The sequence below is a fragment of the Oncorhynchus kisutch genome, linkage group LG20, assembly GCF_002021735.2.
Source record: "Oncorhynchus kisutch isolate 150728-3 linkage group LG20, Okis_V2, whole genome shotgun sequence".
NCBI classification, from domain to species: Eukaryota; Metazoa; Chordata; class Actinopteri; order Salmoniformes; family Salmonidae; genus Oncorhynchus; species Oncorhynchus kisutch.
The window spans coordinates 51,396,731-51,419,198 of NC_034193.2; the positions used below are offsets into that span (position 1 = coordinate 51,396,731).

At 44.5% G+C, this 22,468-nt stretch overlaps 2 protein-coding genes across 2 annotated transcripts in view; one reads left to right on the plus strand and one right to left on the minus strand.

Moving 5' to 3' along the window:
• LOC116355429 (early nodulin-75-like) overlaps positions 1–11,869 on the minus strand; it is a 53,834-nt gene extending 41,965 nt beyond the window's left edge. Inside the window, exon 1 of the mRNA XM_031799132.1 lies at positions 11,086–11,869. Within this exon, the coding sequence (XP_031654992.1) occupies positions 11,086–11,869 (784 nt within the window). The remainder of the gene's footprint in view (positions 1–11,085) is intronic.
• The window catches only part of LOC109865841 (kelch-like ECH-associated protein 1B), a 520,109-nt gene that overhangs the window by 262,186 nt on the left and 235,455 nt on the right, over positions 1–22,468 (plus strand). The gene's annotated exons all lie outside the window — the stretch shown is intronic.

A 22,468-nucleotide genomic window follows, 5' to 3' on the forward strand; every position in this document is an offset into this window, starting at 1 on the left:
TGAGGTTGAATTGTACATTTTTTAATGGCATTTCTGACTTAATTTTAATAGGATAATTCACACAATTAATATTATTTTATTTTACCAACACGCAAGTGCTTACACGCATAATAGTCCAGATTCCAGACGCGGCCTTCTCAGCTTTGCAAGTGTTTTTCGAAGTTCCATGAATTATTGAGTGCCCTTCGTTATTTTAATTGGACTTAATAGCCTACTTTAACCATACAATTGGATGTGTTGTTGTCACTGTGATTTCTATTCACTTTCTGTAACAAGTGTTCAGTTTTAGAATTAGGCCTAAGGAACAGTAACCGCATGTTTGGCTGGGGAGAAATGTAGGCCCTCTCCGTCAGCTCTTTGTAGTAGACACAGGACAGTCAACGCTTCAGCTAAAATCACTGTGGAAGAAATGTCAGTCTTAAAGAAACGTATTTCTTATAGAAAATCATAAACAGCATTAATGATTTCTTTAAAGATAGATATTGTCATATTGGTCAGCTGGGGTCAATGTAATTTAGCTTGTAAGAGTTCAGACTTGGCATTATTTAATTTGTTTATGTTTTATTTTCCTATACATTTATTCAGGGCACTTCTTTCAAAAACTGCATATTTAGTTTAGATATATTTCCAAGCCAAGTGCATATGGGGTTGAGCTCCGCGCGCATCATGTTTCTCTTTCTTTCCATTAATTAAAATTAATTGGCTACAGATCCGCCTACATGAGCCGAGCAGCGCGGCGAGCGCGTGCATTATGCCCATATGCGCGTGCATGCTGCCCATATGCGCAATACATATTGATCTTGTTAAGCTTCTGTGAGCTGATTTGTTTTCCTCGCGACTGATAGATTTTTCACCAGTAATTGATTTGTCAGCGTTATAATGATCTGATTTAATTTAAATCTAGTAGCATATTCAGTATTTGCATTATAAAAAAGGCAGTCAAAGTTGCTTGGCCTCAAGACATTATGCAGATTATTTGGCAGTGAGAATATGAAAGGAAATACACGATCTTTTTTTCTTGCCTGTTCCAATATTATATGTTTGCAAGTTGTGCAAATTCTTGCGATATGATCTTTTGACTAAAAAGTTCCCTCCAAGCGTTGAACGGAGTTTTCAGAGGGCCAATTAACCTTGGTTTTCCGGTGAGTGAGAGAGAGAGAGTGTGTGTGTGCTTATCATACCACCCGCGGGAATTATCCTCGCGTTCCTCCGGAATCAACCATTTTGTCTGGAGATTGACTTTACATTTTCTTCGATTTAACCATGTTGTTAATAATGAAACAATCAGCAATGGGGACATGTGGTAACAAACGTAAACAATCAGTGATACATTATTAATGAGGATAAAAGCTTTGTTGGAATGGACATGCTTAGGTGAGGGACCTTGGGCATGACGCGTAATGGACGCGAAGTATGGATAGCCAAATCAGTACATTTGCAAAGTGGCGCTGGGAGGGTTTTTGAGGAGGAATATGGCACTGTTTTATGTTTTTTGTAGGGAGAGGAAGGAGAGGAAGGAACCATTTGCATAAAGGTTTTATGTAATGTGTTTGGATATCAATTATTGCTTCAGTCTCCACTCAAGTTTCCCAGAAAATGTGATATTTAGTGCAGGCTACACTGCGTCGAGTCTGGATTTGCTTGCGTTTTCACGAGGCTTCCGCAGTCTGCCTTTTACGCACAGTGCCAACCCATGAATTTTTCTGCTGCTCTTGATAACAAAATACGTAACCCTTGCTGGACATGCGTTTAGTTGTTGGTCGATTTAATGGTTTAAAAAAAATGTATATATTTTATGTTTAGTATATTCCCCACTTGTTTTTGAATTGATTTCAAGATCAAATGCGTAGGCGTACATAAAACGCACTGAGCCGTGTGTGGCAATGAATGCCCGCGTTATGGTCGACTTGAAAGAAAGAAATGAGTTTAGGCCAAACATAGCTGTGAGCATTAGGTAATGTACGTTTGGTGATAGAGATGATGTCATAATTATCTCTCAAAGAATAATGTAGTTGTAGTTTGATTGCGTGTGAAGGGAAAGCAAGGACACCGCAGTATGTGTGTCCATATTAGTGTGATTGAGAAGCGTTGCCACGAGATTTGGGCAGGTCAGCGCACAAGGATAAATGTGCAGGGCCAGCTCTAGTCTTTTGGGGGCCCTAAGCAGATATCCTGCAATTGTACACATTTTGCCATGGGGTGAAGAGACATTTTAAAAAAGTTTTAAAGCGGCCTGAGGCCATAAGTGATGTCATGTCTGCCTGGAACCAGCCCTGTCAATGCTTGTAGGTTAACCCCTTCCTTCATCACTTCAGTACTGGAAGCACCAATGAATGATTCAGTAGTTGATGATGATGTCCTTATTTATTATGCAATTCATCAATTTGGAACAGTCGAGAAATCACAAAATAAAATGTATGTTACATGTCTCATTTTTCAACTATTTCAAATAGATTCATTTGCCATTTACACTTTTAAGTTACAGCTTGCCATGTTACATAGATATTGCCTGGCTACCCAAACTCCTTGCTCCAGCCAAATACTACGCCCATGGACGTTAGTTTCTTCTCCGCAATGAGTCTGGATCTGAGTACCTCCCCAAAGATGTCTAGAATGTGAACACATTCTAACCATTCTGATTGGTCCCAGAAACCGATGGGTTGGGCCAGCACCAGAAATACATGTGGGTAAAGCAGCTTTTAGAAAATTCATCACTGGCTTTGATACTCAGATTGGTTAGAAATGATCCAATGATGACTTTGTTTTGTCCAACAATCCTCATTTTGACATCACCACAAACAACTTCAATGATGGCAGTCTCAGACTGACTATGTAGCTAACATAGAGCAGTGGAAGGATTCAGTTTGAGTCGTCAGGTAAAGATAGATAGGCCTTAGTCCTGATGTCAGGCGGTAAGTCTGTCAGTAGTGTGAGTTATTCTCACCCAGTTTGTCCTCCAGGGACCTCATGCGTCAGCGGTGGGTTTTGGTTACACCAGCACCGGATGGTGACTGGGGTGTACGGTGGTGTTGGTGTAAGCCGAGGTGGCCTCCCTTGATCCGGTAACATAGCCTACCAAGCTGGTAACATCGTTCCTGACGTGGTGTCACTTTTCACCACACCGACACGGGGACAGGAGCTGGTGTTGGACATAGAAATATAACTATTAGAATGGGACCCGCAGCCCCTCCACCTATCAGGGAACATTGACTTGAATGCCCATTCTAGTTGTTGTATTTCTATGATGGTGGAGCTGAGAATAGGCATAAGGTTTGGGGTGATGGATGGGTAGAATGCCCCGGCGCTGCCTGGCAGGGTGACACCCTGCACTACATTGTGTTCTGGTTACTTATTAATCTCCCCCAGGCTAATGGATCACACCGCTCTGCCTGGGGTCAGCTCTGCCTGGGGTCAGCTCTGCCTGGGCGTAGCTCTGCCTGGGGTCAACTTCTGCCTGGGGTCAGCTCTGCCTGGGGTCAGCTCTGCCTGGGGTCAGCTCTGCCTGGGGTCAGCTTCTGCCTGGGGTCAGCTTCTGCCTGGGGTCAGTTCTGCCTGGGGTCAACTCTGCCTGGGGTCAGCTTCTGCCTCGGGTCAGCTTCTGCCTGGGGTCAGCTCTGCCTGGGGTCAGCTTCTGCCTGGGGTCAGCTTCTGCCTGGGGTCAGTTCTGCCTGGGGTCAGCTTCTGCCTGGGGTCAGCTTCTGCCTGGGGTCAGCTTCTGCCTGGGGTCAGTTCTGCCTGGTGGGCCCTGTGCTAGTACATATGTTCTATGTGTATAGGACTATGTCTGTTATATATACTGCAGTGCTTGTAAATGTGTACATTTACTGTATGTGTTTATGCACGCTTGTACGCATCCATGTAATAATACATGTATATACATTTACTATACTGTATGCATAATGAGACAGAATGTACATGCATATATACATCGCCACATTTAAACAGAATGCTCCATCTCTACCACTGGTAACCTAATGATGCAAGCACTAAAGTCCCAGCTAGCTGAAGTCCTGTAGGATACCTTGTACTATATCTCTCATCCCGGGTCGGGGGGCCGGGGGCCGGGGGGCCGGGGGTCGGGGGCCGGGTGCATCTCCTCTCCTCCTGCCTTTGAGGAAGACGAGTTAAGTCTGTTCATCTTTTTAGCTGTGCAGTCTTCCTGACCGCCCATGGAAAATGGATTTACCACACTTTACCGCCGCCCCTCCACAATCACCATGCAGCATAGGATAATAGGTTGCTGACTGTCCCCTGTGTGTGTGTGTGTGTGTATCACACCCCAACCCCCCAGCATGGATTAGATTTTGGCTGAGCCGTGGCCAGTGGTAGCAGGCAGCCCCTACAGCGGTCTGGTGGCGGTCTGCGATATACTGCTGTGGAACACACACGCACACACACGTTCCAGATATACATATTGAGGATTGTGGTGGAGGGAAGAAGTTAACTATAATCAGTTCAGTATGGTACAATATGTGTGTGTGTGGGTGTCGATACGATAGAGAGAAGAATAGATGACAAACAGCCGTATCCTCCTCTCCTCAGCCAAGCCAATCTCACCATGAGAAAACACATTTTATATTCAATGTGAAATGCGGCCATTATAAGGCACCTATTTGCTTAGTTTAAAGATTAGAGATGAAGTGTATTGTCGAGCTCTGAAAAACCTAATCATTCAATTCACTCATGAGTTCCCTCTGTAGGGTATTAAATTCTATCAGACATCAGAACCAAATGTACACACATACCAATAATGAAACGGTGTAGATAGATGAAGGCCACAGACTCTTTGTGTGTCCAAAATAGTACCCTATTCTCTACATTATGCACTATGGACCCTGGTCAAAAGTAGTGCACTATTTAGGGAATAGGGTGCCATTTGTGAGTCAGCCTCTGAGCCTGAGCCCACACAGTCTACAGACAGACCAGCCTGCCAACCAGGAACATACATAAGGTAAGGAGGGAGAGGCTGTGTCCCAAATGCCACCCTATTCCCTAAACAGTGCACTACTTTTGACCAGGGCCTACAGGGGAAAGGTTGCCATTTGGGACGCTACCAAAGTCTGTGATTCTGCCAAGTTGGACACAACTTTCAGAAGACGTGATAACGGAAAGACGTAATGAAAGACGTGAAGGATGAGAGGAGTGAGGGATGAGAGGAGTGAGGGATGAGAGGAGTGAGGGATGAGAGGAGTGAGGGATGAGAGGAGTGAAGGATGAGAGGAGTGAGGGATGAGAGGAGTGAGGGATGAGAGGAGTAAGGGATGAGAGGAGTGAGGGATGAGAGGAGTGAGGGATGAGAGGAGTAAGGGATGAGAGGAGTGAGGGATGAGAGGAGTAAGGGATGAGAGGAGTGAGGGATGAGAGGAGTGAAGGATGAGAGGAGTGAGGGATGAGAGGAGTGAGGGATGAGAGGAGTGAGGGATGAGAAGAGGCTCTCTGGCAGCTGCCCTGGAAGAGAAGAGACTCCCATTTTCTTTTTCTTCCTCCTCCCTCCACTTTCTTCTCCTCGTCAACTCGCCTCTGTTGAAGAGAGAGCAACGGTTAGGAAGGATCCTCAACTCTGGAGGAGATGTTGTTGTTTCCCCCTCCTCCCCCCTCCTCCCCCCTCCTCCCCCCTCATCCCCCTGACTCACCCGTTTGTGTTTTTTTTATTTTATTTAGTTTCTTCTCTTTTTCGTCGGGTAGCTAACCCAGTGAATGGGACAAGGCGGTTAACCGTGAAATGAAAGCTCCTAGTTACTTTGTAGGGTTTTTCTCCAAAGAGGATTTGACACATCATGCATCCACACACAGACCACTCACACACACACAGACCACTCACACACACACAGACCACTCACGCATATACAGACCACTCACACACACACAGACCATTCACACACACACAGACCATTCACACACACACAGACCACTCACACACACACAGACCATTCACACACACACAGACCACTCACACACACACAGACCACTCACACACACACACAGACCATTCACACACACACAGACCACTCACACACACACAGACCACTCACACACACACACAGACCACTCACACACACAGACCACTCACACACACACAGACCATTCACACACACACAGACCACTCACACACACACAGACCACTCACACACACACACAGACCACTCACGCATACACAGACCATTCACACACATACAGACCAATCACGCATACACAGACCACTCACGCATACACAGACCACTCACGCATACACAGACCACTCACACATACACAGACCAATCACACATACACAGACCACTCACGCATACACAGATCACTCACGCATACACAGACCACTCACGCATACACAGACCACTCACTCATACACAGACCACTCACGCATACACAGACCACTCACGCATACACAGACCACTCACGCATACACAGACCACTCACGCATACACAGACCACTCACGCATACACAGACCACTCACTCATACACAGACCACTCACGTATACACAGACCACTCACACATACACAGACCACTCACGCATACACAGACCACTCACGCATACACAGACCACTCAAGCATACACAGACCACTCACGCATACACAGACCACTCACGCATACACAGACCACTCACTCATACACAGACCACTCACGTATACACAGACCACTCACACATACACAGACCACTCACGCATACACAGACCACTCACTCATACACAGACCACTCACGTATACACAGACCACTCACACATACACAGACCACTCACTCATACACAGACCACTCACGTATACACAGACCACTCACGCATACACAGACCACTCACGCATACACAGTACAGAAAGATCTAATTAGAGCCGCTAGATCAATGTATAGGCATTGATTTCTGACAAAGCAGATCTATTGAATACTGTCCCAAAGGGCTTGACTAAATCCTCCATCTCAGATGATTTTCTACTTACGTCTTCATCAGGAGCTTGATACAATGTTTGCGTCACGTGTTTCGATACAGTTGACATTTTTGTCTTTTAGCAAACACTCTTAACCAGAGAGACTAACAGGAGAAATTAGGGTTAAGTGCCTTGCTCAAAGGTACCTGGCCAGATTTTTCACATAGTCGGCTCGGGGATTCGAACCAGTGACCTTTCGTTTACTGGCCCAGCTCTCTAACCATTAGGCTCACTGTATCCTGTATTAGTAAACTGAAGAGAATTTGCAGACAGAAGCTTCACTGTCAGATATGTTAGAAATATATATATATCCAGTGTAGACAGTTGATCTGAAGATTTGCAGGAAAGAAGTAGTGCCAGATAATAATCTGATTGGTTAGCTGCTAGGTTAAAGAAGTAATAACACAGCATATGAAGCAGGTAGAACAGCCTGATTGGTTAGCTGCTAGGTTAAAGAAGTAATAACACAGCATATGAAGCAGCTAGAACAGCCTGATTGGTTAGCTGCTAGGTTAAAGAAGTAATAACACAGCATATGAAGCAGGTAGAACAGCCTGATTGGTTAGCTGCTAGGTTAAAGAAGTAATAACACAGCATATGAAGCAGGTAGAACAGCCTGATTGGTTAGCTGCTAGGTTAAAGAAGTAATAACACAGCATATGAAGCAGGTAGAACAGCCTGATTGGTTAGCTGCTAGGTTAAAGAAGTAATAACACAGCATATGAAGCAGGTAGAACAGCCTGATTGGTTAGCTGCTAGGTTAAAGAAGTAATAACACAGCATATGAAGCAGGTAGAACAGCCTGATTGGTTAGCTGCTAGGTTAAAGAAGTAATAACACAGCATATGAAGCAGGTAGAACAGCCTGATTGGTTAGCTGCTAGGTTAAAGAAGTAATAACACAGCATATGAAGCAGGTAGAACAGCCTGATTGGTTAGCTGCTAGGTTAAAGAAGTAATAACACAGCATATGAAGCAGGTAGAACAGCCTGATTGGTTAGCTGCTAGGCTAAAGAAGTAATAACACAGCATATGAAGCAGGTAGAACAGCCTGATTGGTTTGATCCCTGTTAGATGGGACCATAGAGATACATGTGTATGATTAGTGTTCTATTTAGTCCTGTGGTTGGAACAAGCATTCGTCAACCATACAGCTAGATATAGGTTAGTGTATGTGTAATCCAGTACCCTTTGCCAGTTGATCTGATCATAGGATACCATAGGTCTAGAGTACCAGTGCTTCACTGCATTGGCATGACACAACACGCACTGAAGGTCATTTATTTTAGTGTGTTTGTACCACAGGGAGCGTTTGCATGGGGAGGTGTTGACAGGAGCGTCTAATGCTGTAGGCATGTTAGACTGTCACATCAATATAGAGCAGCTCTCTCACTCTTTTTCTCTCTCTCTGTCTCTGTCCCTCTCTCCCTTTGTCCCTCCCCTCTCTCTCGCTCTCTGTCCCCTCTCTTTCTCTCACTGTCCCCTCTCTTTCTCTTACTTTCCCCTCTCTTTCTCTTAATGTCCCCTCTCTCTCTCTCTGTCCCTCCCCATTCTCTCTCTCTCTGCCCCCCCTCTCTGTCCTTCTCTCTCTCTCTCTCTGTCAGTCAGTCCAGTACTTTTCGTACTGAAAAACGTCCTTTGATTCCGTACACCACTGTAGTAGAAGTGTGCTAGCTGGGCTAGGCCTGGACAGTACAGTCAGTCAGTCTCAGTAGAACAAAGTGTTCTCTAACTCTCTGCTCTCCTCTACTCTCAACTCACTGCTCTCACTCCTCTGGAGAGAGGAGGAGGGTTTTGGCTGCCCTCCAAGGGTGGAAAAATCTATAAGCCATTACGTAATATACCATATCTTTACCTTAGGTGAACCCAGTACAAGATCCACAGCTGTGAGCACACAGAGGGAGGCAGGGAGGCCTGTGTGGAAAAGAGATTGTGTGTGTAGGGAGAGAGAAAGAGTGCGTGTGTGTGTGTCTGTGTGTGTGTGTCTGTGTAGAAACAGAGAGAGGGAGAATGAGTGTGTGTGTGTGTCTGTGTAGAAACAGAGAGAGGGAGAATGAGTGTGTGTGCTGTATTAGAGAGAGACTTCTCTGTGGCCAGTCTGCAGCACTACAGACCCTCACATCAACAGGTCACATCACAATTAGCTGGAACTCTATTGTAACATTCCTTCCTTTCTGTTTTTCATCTATTTATTTGTTCATTTTCAAGCATACTTTTTTTTAAAGCAGCATTTGCATAGATTGACTTAAGAGGAGACTTCTTCAGGATTCTTCACAGTGACTTGGCCAAGTGATCCTGATGCTCGTAGAGTAAGTCACATCGTTTGCAATTCATTTATTTTGATTATATATACATTTAAATCAGAGTACTGTTGTGTGATGCGAAACGCCATGGCAACGTACTGCACTGTACTTCTAAAGCTGCTTCTTCCCGCATACAGGTGTGTGTGTGTGTATGTGTGCATACAGGTGAGTGTGTGTGTATGTGTGCATACAGATGAGTGTGTGTGTATGTGTGCATACAGATGAGTGTGTGTGTATGCGTGCATACAGATGAGTGTGTGTGTATGTGTGCATACAGATGAGTGTGTGTGTATGTGTGCATACAGATGAGTGTGTGTGTATGCGTGCATACAGATGAGTGTGTGTGTGTGTGTATGTGTGCATACAGATGAGTGTGTGTGTATGTGTGCATACAGATGAGTGTGTGTGTATGTGTGCATACAGATGAGTGTGTATGTATGTGTGCATACAGATGAGTGTGTGTGTATGTGTGCATACAGATGAGTGTGTGTGTATGTGTGCATACAGATGAGTGTGTGTGTATGTGTGCATACAGATGAGTGTGTGTATGCGTGCATACAGGTGTGTTTGAAAGCGGGAGTATGAGGCCGCAGGCCGTGCAGCGCTGAACAGACCTGCTTTTCACTTCACACATTGACAGTATTGACACGTCAACGCTTTCATCCCATAATATGCACTAATCATGGCTTGACAAGATGGGCCAGGCCTGCATCCCAAATGGCACCCTATGGGCCCTGGTCAAAAATAGTGCACCCTATGGGCCCTGGTCAAAAGTAGTGCACCCTATGGGCCCTGGTCAAAAGTAGTGCATCCTATGGGCCCTGGTCAAAAGTAGTGCACCCTATGGGCCCTGGTCAAAAGTAGTGCACTATAGTAGTGCAGACTTTTTGGTTTTGATGTGACTGACAACATCTTGAGTTTGTGCGAGTACCGGCCTCACGATACATACATTCCTCCTTAATGGCTGTTGTCTTGATTCTCTGTCCATGAGAATATATTCCATTGGCCCAAACGTGTTCCTCTACACATCGATGCTTGGTGAGGGTCTAGTGTTGTTCAGGAAGGGTCACATTAAATGAATTGGATTCAGGTGCCTGCTGCTTCTGTTTTCAATCTGATTGCAGACTACTTCCTATAACACAGGGGTCGGCAACAGGCGTCCCGCGGGTCAAAACCGCCCGGGAAGGATTATTTTTGGCCTGCCAAAGTTGAGTAAAAACAAACACACAAAAAACATATATTTGTTTGAAACTCAGCAAAAAATATATAAAAAGCACATATTTTCCCAGGAATGAAAAAGAAACGTGATCTTGTCTCAATGTAATCAAAGTATGAAACGAGTGAAATGTCCAACTACAATCTCTTTTTGGGCTTACGTGTAGTTGTGGTCAATTTGCAGTGTACAGATGAATATAATTATCTTCGCGACCCCCGACACTCCAAGGCTGAATGTAGTTACCTACCCCTGCTCTAAGATGATCCACCTGACAGAAATATTGACAATTACAAAATAACATGGTAAGAATCAGTCAACTCTGATGATGATCGTTATTAAACTGTCCGTAATGACGGTTGGTAATACCATATGGATTGGGGAAGAGACACACACACACACACACACACACACATGTGCTGAGAGGCAATTGTAAGTTAATGTGAAACCATATTAAAACACATGCAGATGTGGATTAGAAGGTTTTACCCCAAACTCACTTCTAACCCTTTCCATTGTTACTCCTTACGTTATTCCTAGTTTCATTTGACCAATCTCACCTGTGGAGTTTCAACACACAGTCACACACATGCAACTCTTCAACTGGGAGTCGGACCTGCAAATGAAAGACATTTGGAGCCCTCTCTCTCACCACACACACGTGGTGCTGTGGTGAGGGCGGTTGGCGGTATTGGGTGTGGTGGTGAGGGTGGTTGACAGTATTGGGTGCAGTGGTGAGGGTGGTTGACAGTATTGGGTGCGGTGGTGAGGGTGGTTGACAGTATTGGGTGCAGTGGTGAGGGTGGTTGACGGTATTGGGTGCGGTGGTGAGGGTGGTTGACAGTATTGGGTGCAGTGGTGAGGGTGGTTGGCGGTATTGGGTGCGGTGGTGAGGGTGGTTGGCAGTATTGGGTGCGGTGGTGAGGGTGGTTGAGGGTATTGGGTGCGGTGGTGAGGGTGGTTGGCAGTATTGGGTGCGGTGGTGAGGGTGGTTGAGGGTATTGGGTGTGGTGGTGAGGGCGGTTGACAGTATTGGGTGTGGTGGTGAGGGAGGTTGAGGGTATTGGATGCGGTGGTGAGGGCGGTTGGCAGTATTGGATGCGGTGGTGAGGGCGGTTGGCAGTATTGGATGCGGTGGTGAGGGCGGTTGGCAGTATTGGATGCGGTGGTGAGGGCGGTTGGCAGTATTGGATGCGGTGGTGAGGGCGGTTGGCAGTATTGGATGCGGTGGTGAGGGCGGTTGGCAGTATTGGATGCGGTGGTGAGGGCGGTTGGCAGTATTGGATGCGGTGGTGAGGGCGGTTGACAGTATTGGGTGCGGTGGTGAGGGTGGTTGAGGGTATTGGGTGCGGTGGTGAGGGCGGTTGACAGTATTGGGTGCGGTGGTGAGGGCGGTTGACAGTATTGGGTGCGGTGGTGAGGGCGGTTGGAGGCATTGGGGGGCTGGTGGCTACAACTAGGGAGGCAAGATAGCTAGAAGGGGTTGTGGCTGGGTGGGAGATGGTGATATGTTTGTGTTTATTGACTTAAAGACACACACACACACCAGGGCTCCAGACTCAGGGGAAACGTGTGTGTTTAGAGCACACAGGCCTAATGATGCTGATTTAGACATTTTTGCGGTACTCTCTCTGGCTTGTGGTGTGTTAACTGGAACAGGAGCGACAACAAGCCAGCTCAGTGAGAGTAGTGGGAGTTTGTGAGCCCTATGGGCCCTGGTCAAAAGTAGTGCACTATATAGGGAATAGGGTGCTATTTGGGGGGCAACCATGGAGGAGGGAAACATACATCTCCAATGAGCATTGAACTCGTTCCCGGCAGTTTGTGTTTTCCCGGTTGCGCTCAATGTATTTCTTTTCAGATGTTATGGATTGGTCCTGGAATAGAGCCGATCCTTTTCCCAGCAATGGGAATTTACACTGTTTGAATGTTCTCTCTCGTGTTCCAAACAGAGGAATTTTGAGTTGGAGGCTTTATGGGAGGTTTATAAGTGAATAAACAAATAAGCTTTTAAACAAATATCGGAATGATGAAAAACTTCCCATTTAATTTGTTATTACGTCTAGATTTTCCTTTCGTGTGTGTGTGTGTGTGTGTGTGTGTGTGTGACCAGAGTAAGTACTGTAACCTACTGCTCACTGTCTCTGTGTCTCAGAGTTCTCTCAGTACAGGAGATACACAAACACACACACACACACACGTCACACAATATCACACAAACCCTCTCTCTCTCTCTCTCTCTCTCAGTAAAAGCGAGCCATGGGTCTTATCTCAGATTTTGTCAAACTAAAAAGCTACTTTGCTAGCTTTCCTTGGAAATCAGCCCGTCTAGCCGATCTAACAACTATTTCTCCATTTGCCAGTCTATTGTCTAAGAACGGAATGTCATTCATTCCCAAAGACAGTTACCCAACTTCCCTCCCCAGTCAGCCTCTATGTTAAACCCGACCTGGTTCTCCACCTTGTCTGACTCCTGTCTACTCCTCCAGATTAAAATGGTTGATAATAAACATATTGAGTTTCTTTACGGGATGTGATGGAATGCTGATACTAATGCATCAAAACCACGTCTATGTCCCAAAGGGCACCCTATTCCCTATATAGTGTACGACTTTAGACCAGGGCCCCATATGGCTCTGGTCAAAAGTAGCTCACTATACAGGGAATAGGGTGCCCTTTGGACACAGACCATATTATTCTACTTAGAGGGAGCTAGTGCTACGAGCCAAGTACCTATCTGAGGAATCAGATATTATGGAAATGTGCCTCCTCTTAATCCTCCTCTATCCCCCTTTATGGGCTGCGTGTCAACTGGCACCCTATTCCCTACATAGTGCACTACTTTTGACTAGCGCCCTATGATAATGAGGTGTCATTTGGGACACAGACTTAGACAGAGTTCCCTTTCCTTTCCCCCTGAAGAATCACATATTTGAAAAGGCAGAAACTGTAATGTTGACTCACACAATACAGCAGCTCTCCATTTGGAGAACGACGTAAACCCTGAATCCTATTGTACATCTGATTCTTATATACCCTGTGTGTTCGCTTTCCAGGCCCTAAAGCACGCGCGTGTGTGTGTGTGTGTGTGTGCGTGTGTGTGTGCGTGTGTGCATGCGTGCGTGTGTGTGTGTGTGTGTGTGTGTGTGTGTGTGTGTGTGTGTGTGTGTGTGTGTGTGTGTGTGTGCGTGCGTGCGTGCGTGCGTGCGTGCGTGTGTGTGCGTGCGTGCGTGTGCGTGCGTGTGTGTGTGTGTGTGTGCGTGTGTGTGTGTGTACGTGCACACTGTAACGGGACTATTGATAACAGTAAACATTCTGGAATTCTCTCTTCTCCATCCTGAAACCATCTTCTCTTGCAGTCTGAAGCATGATTGAACAGTGCAGCAGAGGTCAAACCCACACGGCTGTTTTTGTTGGTGATGAAGTAGCAGCTATAACTCTGGCTTGACTCATTTGGCCACAGTGGTGGTGTGAGGCTTGGCTCGGCTGCGGCTGCTGCACTGCACATTTGAAAGCTACAGTCCGGGTTTCGTTCTCAGCAATACGGCAGTTTGTAAACGAGGGAGTAATAAAAAATAAAAAAATGGGGTTTACGATAGGATAGGGCAGGATAGGATATGGTAGGATAGGATAGGATAGGATAGGGAAGGATAGGGTAGGGTAGGATAGGGTAGGATGGGATAGGGTAGGATAGGGTAGGGTAGAATAAGGTAGGATAGGGTAGGATAGGGTAGGATGGGATAGGATAGGGTAGGATAGGATAGGGTAGGATAGGATAAGGTAGGATAGCATAGAGTAGGGTAGGATAGGGTAGGATGGGATAGGGTAGGGTAGGTTAGGATAGGGTATGTTAGGGTAGGATACGATAGGATAGGGTAGGATACGATAGGATAGGGTAGGATGGGATAGGACAGGGTAGGATACGATAGGATACGATAGGATAGGGTAGGATGGGATAGGATAGGATAGGATAGGATAAGGTAGGATGGGATAGGATAGGGTAGGATAAGATAAGATAGGATAGGATAGGACAGGATAAGGACAGTTGTGCTGTAGGCTCACGACGCAAGTTATATTCTTCAAGAATCAATCTAGAATTGAAAGTGAACTCTAGAACATATTCCTAGATCACAGATTGTAGCTTTAAAGCCAAGTTCATTTTTTTTCACCCTGAATCAGCTCTGCGTCTCCTGACTGACAGCCAAGAAGTTGAGAAGCATCTGACGTGGCAGCTACAGCTTGTGTATGTGTGTCTATGTGTGTGCGCGTGTACGTGCAACAGCTACTCTCAGAATAGGAGAACAGTCCAGCTCTCTCTCTTCTGTTCTGACTCACAGTGTAACCAGTGGTACCACCACCACATCTGTAGCTGTGTTACTACGGTTTGGAAGGGAAAGTGTTTGGACTAAGTGCCCATTTTAGGTGTTTTCTGCCATGAATTTAGCTATTGAATGGGCTGGGCCCGCGGGCCGTAGATGCCCACCCCTGACGTAGGAAGTAGAAAAAAAGTGTTTGGAATAAGTACTGTTCTTAGGTGGTTTTTGTCAGGATTTTGATCTACTAGTACTGAATTAAATTGAACAGGTTCTAAATCGTCCATCAGGCTCGGTCCCTGTTGGAGAGATGTGATTCCCTCCCCGGAGTCTCCTCTCAGACCCTGGCTGCATCCCAAATGTTAGCCTATTCCCTATATAGTGCACTACTTTTGATGAGAGACCTATAGACCCTGGTCAAAACTGTGTTTGCGTTTATCTGTCTGTCAGCTGTGGTTGTAACAGAGGATGTTGTAACAGAGGATGTTGTAACAGAGGATGTTGTAACAGAGGATGCTGTAACAGAGGATGCTGTAACAGAGGATGTTGTAACAGAGGATGCTGTAACAGAGGATGTTGTAACAGAGGATGTTGTAACAGAGGATGCTGTAACAGAGGATGCTGTAACAGAGGATGTTGTAACAGAGGATGCTGTAACAGAGAATGCTGTAACAGAGGATGCTGTAACAGAGGATGCTGTAACAGAGGATGTTGTAACAGAGGATGCTGTAACAGAGGATGTTGTAACAGAGGATGCTGTAACAGAGGATGTTGTAACAGAGGATGCTGTAACAGAGGATGTTGTAACAGAGGATGCTGTAACAGAGGATGTTGTAACAGAGGATGCTGTAACAGAGGATGCTGTAAAAGAGGATGTTGTAATAGAGGATGCTGTAACAGAGGATGTTGTAACAGAGGATGCTGTAACAGAGGATGCTGTAACAGAGGATGTTGTAACAGAGGATGCTGTAACAGAGGATGTTGTAACAGAGGATGCTGTAACAGAGGATGCTGTAACAGAGGATGTTGTAACAGAGGATGCTGTAACAGAGGATGTTGTAACAGAGGATGCTGTAACCGAGCCACAGAACTTTAGTGGAGTTCTATTTACTATGATTAGGGCCAGTTTTCCTTCAAAACAAACATGACCTTACTAGGAACATCTCTGGTCCCTAACTAAGATTTGTTTGAGTTCAATTTAATTAATCAAGATTGACAAGTGAACAGTTGGTGGAGGACTAGGGTTTCGATAGGAGGAGAACAGGACAGTTAATCCTAGAGTAGGTAGTGGAGGACAATGCGGCCAACCCTCACAATGAAAAGGGTAATTAAATGTATTCTACGGTGATGACAGACCCATAGCATTACTATCCTATTACATCAACTGACACACTACATTTCAATGGGAGTTATTTACAAAAACAGTTTGTCGTGGCTGGTGATGACCGACTGGTGAAGACAGACTGGTAAAGTAGTATCCTCTTATGAACAGTACAATGCATCATCAATGTGTGTGTGTGCGTGCGTGGTGAACTAGGAAGGCTAAAAGGTAGTCTCACAGCACTTGTCTGTTTGGCACTAGTGTAATAAATGACTGTACTAGTTTGGAGTCTGGTTGAGTCAAGCTGTGTGGGGTGGTCCATTTGAGAGAGAAAAGAGGGAAAGAGAGAGAAGGGGAACAGAGGGGAGAAAGAGAGACCGAGATGACAAGAGAGTGTAAGGGTTACAGAGAGAGAAATAAAGATAGCTGTCGAGAGAGAGAGAGAAAGAGAGAGAGAGACAGAGAGAAAGAGAGAGAGAGAGATAGAGAGAGAGAGAGAGCCTGCAGACCAGAGTGACAGAGCGAGGAAAGGGTGGTAAATTAGGGAAGAGTGCTGGTGTTGGGGTTGGTGGGGTACAGAATGAATGTGTGAGTTGGGCTGGTGGGATGGTTGTGAGACATTTGCATAAAGGGTGAGGGCATCGTGCCCGGCGGTGGGGAAGGGTTGGCACCTCGCCTCACCAACTGGCAGAGGGAGGACTGAGGAGGAATGAAAGAGAGAGAATTACAGAAACCGAGAAAGGGAGAGGGAGTAAAAGAGAGTGAAGGGGAGAGAGTGTGATAGATAGGGAGTGATAGATAGGGAGATAGATAGGAAGAGAGAGAGTGATAGATAGAAAGGAAGAGAGAGCGTGATGAGAGAAAGGGAGAGATAGAGTGATAGAGAGAAAGGGAGATAGTGTGATTGATAGAGAGAAAGGGAGTGTGTGGTAGAGAGAGTGATAGAGAGAGAGTGAGTGATAGAGAGAAAGGGAGAGAGAGAGTGATAGAGAGAAAGGGAGAGAGTGTGATTGATAGAGAGAAAGGGAGAGTGTGTGGTAGAGAGAGTGATAGAGAGAGAGAGTGATTGATAGAGAGAAAGGGAGAGAGAGAGTGATAGAGAGAGAGCGTGTGATTGATAGAGAGAGAGAGAGAGAGAGAGAGAGAGAGAGAGTGATAGAGAGAGGAGGGAACTCACTCAATAGAGTGAGTTCCCACTCAATCTCTTGTTTCAGGGAGAGCTGTTGACAGAGCAGGAGAGGGGGGAGGAGGGGAGGCGAGAGGAGAGGAGGGGAGGAAAGGGGAATGGGGAGGCGAGCGAAGAGGAGAGCAGGGGAGAGGAGAGGAGTGGTGAGCAGGGGGGACGAGAGAGGAGGGAAGGGGATATATGGTTTGATTATCTGCTTCATTCCTGCTGTACTCCACCAACACTCATCCAAGGTTTATATTAAGTCCCTGCAGCTGTACTGTGGTCAAGCTGTTATTGGAATATGATATATACTGTATATGAACTTGAGTGTGTGTGTATGTGTGTGTCATGTGTGTCAGACAGTGTCCATGACACAAATACACACTCAGGTTCAGAGTGTGAGACAGTCCCCCCCTCTCGTTTAGCTGGAAAACAGTCTGTCTGTCCCCCCTACACACACACACACACACACACACACACACACACACCCTGCCCTCCCCTCTGAGTGTCAAGCACTGCCCACTTGACCTTTTCAGGAATGGCCGCCCTTGTGGACTGCTGGGGGGAATGCTGTGCATTCACTTTTAATGGAGCCGACCAGCTGGGGGGCAGACAGAGAATACCTAGTGCCGCCCCGGGGGCAAGTAGTACTATTATAATGGACAGGGGACTTAGTGACATATCTGATCCGCTTAGCTGCTTCTCCCTGCCCTGCACTGAAATATACACTCCTAATAATGTCATGTAGCACTGAATGCACGAATGAATAAAAAGTGAATGAATCAATGAATGGCTGAATCAATGAGTTATGAATTCGTTATTTCGCATTCCAATAGACACAATGAATCCTCTCAGTAATGTTAGGCTGCTGTATCAATTGTCAATATTGTGATATTGTAGTCTTCTTATTACCAGGCAGGAAATTGTTAGAATATGACTGGGCCATTGTCTAGATGAGGCCTCCTGCCATGTATTCTGGGATTTGTAGTCTATAGCTGGAAGAGGCTCCGATCCGGGCAGGGCCCTGTGCGTCTGGATCCGTTTATAGCACAAATACACACAGGGCCTCACACACACACACACACACACACACATACACTCACTCCCTCGCCACGGAAATGGTTCCAGACTTTCACACATAGTAATGAGTCCGTGTGTAAACAGGGATAATTACAAACGATGCACAGACACACATTAATCATCATTCTAACTGCCTCACTAACGAGAAAATAAAGAAATAAAGAAAAGGAAAGGAAGGAAGGAAGGAAGGAAAGGAAGGAAGGAACGAGGGAAGGAAGGAAGGATGGATGGAAGGAAGGAAGGAAGGAAGGAAGGAAGGAAGGAAGGAAGGAAGGAAGGAAGGAAGGAAGGAAGGAAGGAAGGAAGGAAGGAAGGAAGGAAGGAAGGAAGGAAGGAAGGAAGGAAGGAAGGAAGGAAGGAAGGAAGGACAGAGTTTCTTCTCATTTTCTCAGGGAGTTATGTTAACTTCAGGCTGGGGCAGACTAGGCTGGGGCAGACTAGACTGGGGCAGACTAGACTGGGGCAGACTAAAAGTGGTTGCAGTTACACTGATTCAAGTGCATGGCACCAAATTGGTAGTATTCTGGATTTTGGCAGTGAATGCAGGTTGAGAGGATAAGGGGATGTATAGAGAGAGAGAGCGAGAGAGACCCTTGTGTTTTATTTTGCAGTGGAGTGTGAGGAAGTGTGTGTTTGTGAGGGAGAGAGCGAGCGAGCGAGAGAGAAAGTGTGTTTGTGAGGAAGAAGAGACACTATTGTAACCTGTATTTTTAAACCCTATGGTTTATACACAGTTGCAAACGTGTAATGGTATGCTAGTCTGCTGCAACTGCAGTGCGGCTCTGCTGTCCTGCGCACCTTGCTTTTCCTCCTGTCCCCGTGGGAAGAAAACATGGAAACTTGGCTGTAGCTATAGGAACACATTTTTTCCCCTTTTTCTTTTAATACAGAGCAGCCTAAATGGCAGAATGCTCCATACTAATGCAGATATTCCTGCCTTGTACAAGGAGGGAAGTTAAGAAGTTTGCATTGGATCTTCTAGGCAAAGCACAGGCCCTTTTAACAACTTCATGACTCATAGTAATTCCGCAATCTATTCTAGAGCACCGAAACTTGAATACAGAACACCCTAGAAAGTAAGCAGCAACACACACACACACACACGAGCATTTGACGTGGAAAATATCCCTCTGTGCCGTGGTCCAAATCCCTCGCACTCTTTCCCTTACATCATCGCAGTACCTGTCAATATGTGATTTTACTGAGCAGATGTCGAACGTTGTCCTCCCAATTTCAACTGTGACACGTCCGTCCTCGCGCTCTCCAGTGACTTTGTGTTTTATGGGAGAGCAAGAGAATACGTGCAGTTCTCCTGTACTCGGTGTCACTCACCAGTCATTGCTTCACCATCTTGAATGAACCTTATACTAAAATAGAATGAAGTAGTCATACGTTCCGATCGCATTTTTTTAACTAATTCGATTTCCTTCAACAACTTGACCTTAGCCATATTATTATTATTTTTACATCATATCCCTATTTATAAGTACGCCTAATACGGAAATCATAATCTAGTCCAATAATCTAGTCCAGTCATTGCTTTTAGTTGAATTGTGTTATTTGTATTGCATCCCTAAAATGCATTTCTAGAACTTTTACTATGAAAAATAAGAAACATGACTATAGAAGCAGTGATATGTGAATAGCAATGGATTGAAGTGTTTTTATACCTGAAAATATGTTCTGCGTGATATGACTATGTTTGAGCAAGGCATTTGAGTAAAGAAACATCATTTTATTATTCCCAAATATTATAATTAGCTTATACAGATATGCTGGTGGTTAATTCGTTTTTTCTACTGTACATTTTGTATTTTAGAAGAAAATATATTTTTTCTCTATACTCAACTGCTAAACCACATAAAAGGCCTATGTTATTTACAGGAAAAAACGTTTAGGTTACCAAACTGTCTCAACAATACATTTAAATTCAACTTAATTGCTCTCTCCTTTTTTTCTTACTATTTTAGAAATGAATGAATTAGCTTTTACATTGCATTTCATTGTTTATAACTGAATTTACCAAAATTGGCCAACAGTAGAAATAGAGGATTGCACTATTGTCCAGTAAAGCAGAAGCATGTTTCTGAGTAAATGTACCTTCGTAGTGATTCAGGCTATAAGGTGAAGTGCACGAAAATGAAACATCATTTAATCAACTTGATCATTTGATTTCGGATCTACAAGTCTTTTTTTAGCTGACGTTCCACTCGTGTCTTTGGTAAATGACCAAGGAGTGGAATGGAATTTCTCAACAGAGATGGCAACCAGGTTCAAATGAAATGGCAAAGCATGCACAAGAAATTATGACGTTCGTTTATTAGTTGCACGTATCAGTTGTTAAATCTCAATATGTAGCAGAATTTGTCCAAATGTAATGTATTTATTTAGTCATTTCAAGCAGTAAAGAAACATTGAATATATCATTGGGGTGTATTCATGGTTTATTTATCTATGTAGGATTATTTTGATGTTATTACATGATGCGTCTCTACTTGTTTAAGGCCATACTAGAACAAAACAGAAGATTCTAGTAACTTACAAATAGGCTCCATCCGTAGGCCCACATAACCTACAGATAATGTATGAAAATAGACAATTTCTTTATTCATCTTATTCCGAAAAATTATTTGTAGTCAATCTTTATCATTTGGGTTATTATATGGGGTTGATAGTTAAAATTGTTAGAAACCATTAGGTCCATGTAGGTCTGCAGATGGGCCTATTCAGAGTAAAAACCTGGAAGTAAAATTATATTTAGTGTAACATTGAACACACACTGGGTATATTTATGTTTATGAATAGTAAAATGTTCAATTTTCGTGTGAGAAAAAGCTGACCTATTTGGCTGCAAGTCTTGCTGCTTTTGGTTGAGCCTCGCGCCTAACGCGGAGTTTCCCGCCACTTGGATCTGTTTTTACTGAGATGAAGTGCGAGGAGGTTTATTCCTATTATAACAGTCTATATGATGTGAGTCAAATATAACAAGAGAGGAGGTTTATTCCTATTATAACAGTCTATATGATGTGAGTCAAATATAACAAGAGAGGAGGTTTGTTCCTATTTTAACAGTCTATATGATGTGAGTCAAATATAACAAGAGAGGAGGTTTGTTCCTATTTTAACAGTCTATATGATGTAAGTCAAATATAACAAGAGAGAAGAGAAGTTCAGAGATGCGCGGTCGTCTAAAGTGGTTCTACAGAAACACAGAAAGCGGCTATAGCAGAACATGTTTTCTGGAAGAGATTACAATTTACTGGTCCCCACAGCAAGCAGTTATTTTCCCCCTCGGCAACGCTTTTATTTTGATTTTCTGCCGGTTGTAAATCTTGGCAATGCAAATATAGCCTACATTTGTGCTGAGTGCTGTTTTCATCCAACGTTATGCTACCTGCTCAGTCCTTGGCTATTGAAAGAAGAAAGATACTCGTTTTGGCAGGCTTCGCCAGTAGGCTACGTGTTCCTTTCAAGATAAAGAGATAGGCTATTTGAATGTTTAGGTAGAATGTTTAGGCAGACTATCTACATTTAAAGGGTTATTTCTAGTACTTGCCTTTATAGCTTTAATTTAACGGGGACTTGTTTACGTATTTTTCTGGACTGCTAGTGCTACTTTTCGGCTTAATTTAATGCCTAATTGGTTCAGGCCTACAAAGGAAAGCTTTCTATTCAATATCACTTCTATGTCACTTCGAGATTAGATATGAAGTAGAAAAACGTTTTGTAGACCTTAAATTCATTTATAATTCAATAGTATCAAACGTAGAGAGAAGGCTTTGAATTCCCTCATATGGAATGTTAGGCCTTTCCTATTTCTCATGTGTGAGTGCCATCCACTCAGTTTGTGCAGAGGCCTTCTGATATCCTCAATAGCTATTAAATGTTGGCCTATAGGCTATATAAACGTGTTTTGCTGGTAGGCCTATATGACAGGGTTGTTGCGGATTCTTTATAAGCAATTCGAAATAAAAATGCAACAATGGAACTGTGTGTGTTACACACCATAATGCCTCGGGTAACGTTCTCGTTCTTTTCCCTTTGTCTGCCTTTTGGCAGTTGTTTCACTCTGTATACAACTCCAAGGATCTTCCCGCGGTTTCTGTGTAACTCGATGGCTTTGTCCATTCATATATATACACTCATTGGTAAA